At 41.5% G+C, this 6,340-nt stretch overlaps 1 protein-coding gene across 1 annotated transcript in view; it reads left to right on the top strand.

Moving 5' to 3' along the window:
* The window catches only part of Atp8b4 (ATPase phospholipid transporting 8B4 (putative)), a 194,211-nt gene that overhangs the window by 172,808 nt on the left and 15,063 nt on the right, over nucleotides 1–6,340 (top strand). The window contains 1 exon segment of the mRNA XM_017797827.2: nucleotides 2,766–2,849. Within this exon segment, the coding sequence (XP_017653316.1) occupies nucleotides 2,766–2,849 (84 nt within the window).

Raw genomic sequence — 6,340 nt, 5'->3', positions numbered from 1 at the left:
TAAAGTATATATTTATAATTGTGTGTAATAATAAACACTGTTGCATATCTATTACCAACTCTGTGTTTAGGAGTATCATTGCTTGAAACCAGGCCTAGAGAAATGCTCATACCATACAAGTTAGCAAATGCTATAAATCAGGGCCTGTGTGTGTGTGTGTGTGTGTGTGTGTGTGTGTCTGTGCATGTGTATGTGAAGATGTGAAAGTTAGAGGCCAACCTTGGGTGTCGTTCCTTAGGAGCTTGTTTCTTTTTTAAAATTTTTATTATTTTCATTTTATGTATATGAATGTTTTGCTTGTATGTATGTACATGTACCCATGTCATGCAATACCCGTAGAGGACAGAAGAGGGCAGCAGATCTTCTGGAACAGGAGCTATGGACTGTTGTTAGCCTCCATGTGCGTTCTGGGAATGGAACCCAGGTCCTCTGCAAGAGCAGTCAGTACTCTGAACCACCGAGCCATCTCTCCAGTCCCAGAGCTTGTTTCTTGAAACAGGGTCTCTGCCTGGGACTTGGAATTCACTGATCAGCTTGCTCCTTTGTTAAAATCCTGCAGTACCTGCAAGCACAGTTAGCCATAGGGTATCGTCTTTATCAGTTTTTGTTTAAGTATTATCATTGTCATTAGTAATTCTTAATTTTGAGGCGTCATCTCACTGTGCCCACTCAGTTGACTTCAAACTCGCAATCGTCTTCCCCCACCCTGGCCTCCTGAGTGCTGGTATTGTAAGGGTGTACCACCACACACGCTCTTCTTTCATCTAGCACATCTCTCATCCTCCTTATGGGGGACTCTGTGCCACCCGTTTGGCAGATGTGCTGTTCTCTGGGTATACTGGATGCTTCCTTGTCTTAGACATGTTTCATGGTATCTTCTTAAATCTTTGAGTGCTACTGTCCTGGAAAGCTGCACAGTCAATCCTTATTTCTTTTAGGTTTTGTCACTTGTCAGTGAGACCATCTTCAGTCAGTTTATTATAATTATAACGATCCCACATCCCTGTCTCCTGTCTTCTCTAGTATTTATTATCTTCTAACTTACCCATTCACTTCCCCTTTCAAAATTTGATGTTGTTTATTATCTCTTCCCTTTGCCATTGCAACACATATTTCTTGATAAATCTTTATCTGAGTGATCATGTATTATTATTGCCTCGAACCTAGGATTTGATGCATTGTGATTTCTCATTTAATTATAAATGAATGAATGATAGCTCTGTGGTGGAATGGTCATTACTTAGGAGCTAGAGATCTGGATTTTAGTTTTTACCTCCCTTTCCACCTCTCTAAGTACTCATCAACAGATGGGGACACAATTTGTTCCATGTCTCATGGACTCTAGTGAGGCTCATGCAAGGCTATCTTTGTGTGTGTGTGTGTGTGTGTGTGTCTGTGTGTGTGTCTTGTATTTTTGGAGATAAGAGTCTCTTATAGTCCAGGCTGGCCTCAAACTCACTATGTATCTGAGGGTGGCCTAGAACTGCTAATCCCCCCGCCTCCACCTCCCAGGTACTGGGATTGCAGGTGTATGCCACACCTCTGGTTTATGCACTGCTGGAGATCAAACCCAGGACTCCATGCATGCTAGGCAAGCACTCTACCAATTCAGACACATCCCCAACCTGTCATGCAAGAACATCTTCTGCAGCTTATCCTATATACATGTGAGATGTTCTATTGCCTTGCTCAAACCAGTGCAGTGAGCACTTAGTTTTGTGCTCCTCTGGCAGAGAACTCTCTATTTAAATGCAGGGTAGGGATAACAGCCTCATTTCTGGATATCTCTGTGAAGACTTTCATTGATTCTTTGTGAAGACAAAGTGGATTCGCTTAGATCACACATTTGGACTTGTAATATGTCATTAAAAACTTGGAGAGTGGCTGGGTATGATGGCATATGCCTTTAATCCTAGCACTTGGGAGGCAGAGACAGTCATATTTCTTTGAGATCAAGGCCAGCCTGGTCTATATAGCAAGTTCCAGGCCAGCTGGGGCTACAAGGAGACCTTGTCTCAAGACAAAACAAAACAAAACAAAAAAACCTTGGCGAGTGAAGCAGTGACCATCACAAGAGTCTGGGGCCCCACATGTGCTCGTACTGTGTGTTGTGTTCAGTATGCTGCACACATTAGCTCCTCTTACCACCACTGACACTCTGTCACTCTGTGAAAAGGACATGACACCCCTTCAGAGATAATGAGTTAGAGCTGGGTGTGGTGGTGCATGCCTGCAATCCCTGCACATGGGAGGCTGAGGCAGGAGGATAGCTTCAAGTTGGAGGCTAGCCTGGGCTACCTATCGAAGCCAACCAGGGCTACATGGCAAGACCTTGTCTTAAAACCAATAACAACTAGCAGGGCGTGGTGGCACATGCCTTTAATCCCAGCACTTGGGAGGCAGAAGCAGGCGGATCTCTGTGAGTTCAAGACCAGCTTGGTCTACATAGTGAGTTCCAGGCCAGCTGGGGCTACAGAGAGACCCCGTCTCAAAAAGACAAAAACAAAAACAAAAAAACAAAAACAAAAACAACAACAACAACAACAACAAAAATAACAGCTAAAAAAACAAAACAACAGAAATCAGGAAACAGAAAGGTAGAGAAGTCCTGTGTCCATGAAGCCAGCAGAGCTGATGACAGACAGAACCGGAGATGGGAGTTCGTGCTTTTCTACCCGCCTCAGAAAGTCAAGTTATTTAGCCCTGAAAATGAGTGTTCTCACTTTATTTATGATGTTTCTCACTTATGCGTTGCTTCTTTTCAGACTGTCTATGACCAGTGGTTCATCACTCTTTTTAACATCGTTTACACATCATTACCTGTTTTAGCCATGGGGATTTTTGACCAGGTATGTGTTTTTGTTTGTTTGTTTGTTTTCTGCTCCATTTGGCTTAGTTTGTCTGCTGAATCTTCTGTGTTGCTAGCTTCTAAGTAGAAGAAACGATTCAAGGAAAGAGCCTTAGGAATGCAGTTCCTTTAACAAGTGTAATGCGGGTCACAGCTCTTCTAGCCCCCTCCCCACCTCCTGCTGCTCTGAGCTTATTTCTTCTTGGGGATTCACACACCACACTACTGATATGAAGGCTCTGAGAAGTCATGGAAGAAGTAGTTGCTTCCACTGAATTTAAACCCAGAATCTCCCACATTTCTGTGACCATATCTTTTTAAATTAATATTTTAATTAATTATTTGGGAATTTGCAATATATGCATAAATATATTTTAATCACATTCAGCCCCCTCCTACTCCTAAGTGATCCTGGATCCACCCCGACACCTCTAATGTCCCTCCTAACTTCTTGCCCCCCCCTTTTTTTTTAATAGCTTACTGAGTCCCATTGGTATTGCATATATATATGGATGTGTGGCCACCCACTGGAGCTTGATTGATTTACCAGGGATCATACCCTTAAAGAAAATGGACTCTCCCTCCCCTAGCAGCCTTCAACCGCCAATCAACTCCTCAGCTAGGGGTGGGGGCTCATGAGCCCCTCCCTGACTCATGCGAGGACGGTGACTGGTTTGATCTTGTAGGTCATGTGCAGCAACCACAGCTGCTGTGAGTTCATGAGTGCACTTGTCCTGTCATGTCAGAAGACATAGTTTCCCCCTGGCCCCCCAAACTCTGGCTCTTACAGTCTTTCTGCCACTTCTTCCTAAGTGGTTCCTGAGCCTTGAGAAGGGGTGTAATAAAGGCATCCCACTTGTGGTTGGACACTCCACAGTCATTTATTTTCTGTACTATGACCAGTTTCTGCATTACAGTCCATCGACTGTACAAAGAAACTTCTTTGATGTGATCTGAGACCTGTAGTCATCTATGGATATAGAAATACTTATTTACAGATCAGTTCGATACTATGTCTATTCAACAAAATAATAGTAGTAGGTTCACTCCTGGGGCCTGTGAGCTCCCTAAATGTGGGTTCTTGGCCAGATTTCTAGTACCAGGCATGAGTTACCTCATGTGGAGCAGGCCTTAAATCCAACCAGGAAGCATTTGATTGTTACTCTAACATTTGTGCCACTATTACATCCATGGACGTATCTTGCCAGCCTACTTGTTAATGTATTTGGAAGGGTTCACAGCTTGGTAAGATGGTTGCCGACTTTTCTGGTGGGCAACTAAAAGCAATGGCAATAGCCTTTATTGTGTTTGGAGTCTTGAGATACCTCTGACCAACCACTCAAGGGACGGTATCCTATACCTAGCACTGGCCTTTTTATTTGTCAATGTATGATTTCTGGAATGTGCATAATCTTCTGTGTAGGATAACTCCAATTCAACTCTTTTGTGCGTGTGTGTGTGTGTGTGTGTGTGTGTGTGTGTGTAAAAAGTTTATAAAACAGTATGTTTTTATATGGAATTTTCAAGCATCCCTAATATTAGCTATCCCTCTCCCTACCCCATCACCTGCCTACCCTTCCACCACCCCCTGCCATTTAAACTTCCCATTAGTCCCTTTTATCCGTTCATGTTACCTGTGTTTTACTAGGCCCCCTCCCTTAAGATCTTTCTCCCCCCACCATTGACCCCTTTCTAGTTTCCTGGCTTCTGTAGTACTCCAAGTTAAACACACAAATCTAAAGGTTCCACACTGGCATCCACATATGAGTAAGAACATGTGACATTTGTCTTTCTGGGTCTGAGTTACCTCATTCAGTATGATTTTTTTCAACTGCATCCATTTACCTGCAAATTTCATAATTTCATTTTTTTACAGTGGGATAAAATTCCATTATGTATAAATCCCACATTTTCATTATCTATTCATCAGATAATGTACATCTATTGTGAATAGAGCAGTGAAGAATGTGGATGAGCAAGTATCTTTGTAGTAGGATATAGAGTCCTTTGGCCCAGGAGTGGGACAACTGGATCACGTGGTACATCTATTTCTAGGTTTTTGAGGAACCTCCACACTGGTCTCCATAGTCGCTTCACTAGTTTACACTTTCACCAACACTGGATAAGGGTCCCTTTTCCCCACATTTTCGTCAGCTTTTGTCATTTGTTTTCTTGATGACAACCATTCTAACTCGAGTGAGGTGGAATCTCAAAGTGTTTTAATTTGTATCTCTCTGACAGCTAAGGATGTTGAAATAAAAAAAATGTTTATTAGCCATTTGTCGTTCTTTTGAGAACTCTCTGTTCAGGTCCATAGTCCATTTTTGAATTGGATTGTTTGTTTTCTTGGCGTTTAGTTATTTCTGTTTTTGAGCTCCTTGTATGTTCTAGACAGGAATCCTCTTCCAGGTGTATAGCTGGAAAATATTTTTTCCCATTCTTTAGGCTGTGTCTTTAGTCAATTATCAGTTTCTTTTGTGCACAGAAGCTTTTTATTTTCATGAGAGTCTGTTTTGATTGTCAGTCCTTTTTCCTGGTGACCAGCGTCCTATTCTGAAAGCCCTTACTTGAGCTTATATCCGGAAGTGTGCTCCCTATTCTTTCCTTTAGAAGTTTCCGAGTTTCAGGTCTAACATTGAGATCTTTGATTCATTTGGAATCGATTTTTGTGTAGAGTGAGAGAACAGGATCAAATTTCATTCTTACATGTAGATATCCAGTTCTCCCAGGATTATTTGTTAAAGATGTTGCATTTTCTCCAATGTGTATTTTGTCATCTTTGTAAAATATCAGGTGGACTTAGGTATATGGACTTATATCTGGGTCTTCAATTCTGTTCCATTGATCAGTATGTCCTTTTTTGTGCCAGTACCACACAATTTTTACTACTATGGCTTTGTAGTGTAATTTGGGTCAGGAATGGTGAGACCTCTAACCATGTTTTTGTTGTTCAATACTGTTTTGGTTATTGGACTATTTTGTACTTACATATTAATTTTAATTTTTAAAATTATTTTTATGTATGAATGTTTTGCCTGCATGTATATTAGTGCCCTAAGTGCATATACTGCTTACAGAGACCAGAAGAGGGCATCAGATTCCCTAGAGATGGAGTTATGGATGATTGTTAGCCACCATGTGGATGCTGGGAACTGAACCTGGGTCCTTTGTAAGAGCAGCCAGTGCTCTTAACTGTTCAGCCATATCTTCAGTTCCCCCACATTACTTTTAAGATTTTTTTTCCCATCTCTGTGAAGAATTGCATTGAAATATTGATGGTGATTGCATTGCATTTGCAGATTGCTTTTGGTAGGATGGCCATTTTCACAGTATTAATCCTACCAATCCATAAGCACGGATGGCCTCTCCATCTTCTGGTGTCTTTTACCATTTCTTGCTTCAGTATTTTAACCTTTTCATTGTATAAGTCTTTTACTTCCTTGGTTAGATTTGTTTCAAGGTATGTTTTGGGGGGTCTATTATGAATGGGAT

Source organism: Nannospalax galili, unplaced genomic scaffold (genome assembly GCF_000622305.1).
Source record: "Nannospalax galili isolate Female #2095 unplaced genomic scaffold, S.galili_v1.0 scaffold735, whole genome shotgun sequence".
NCBI classification, from domain to species: domain Eukaryota; kingdom Metazoa; phylum Chordata; class Mammalia; order Rodentia; family Spalacidae; genus Nannospalax; species Nannospalax galili.
This window is presented reverse-complemented; position numbering and strand designations above follow the sequence as displayed.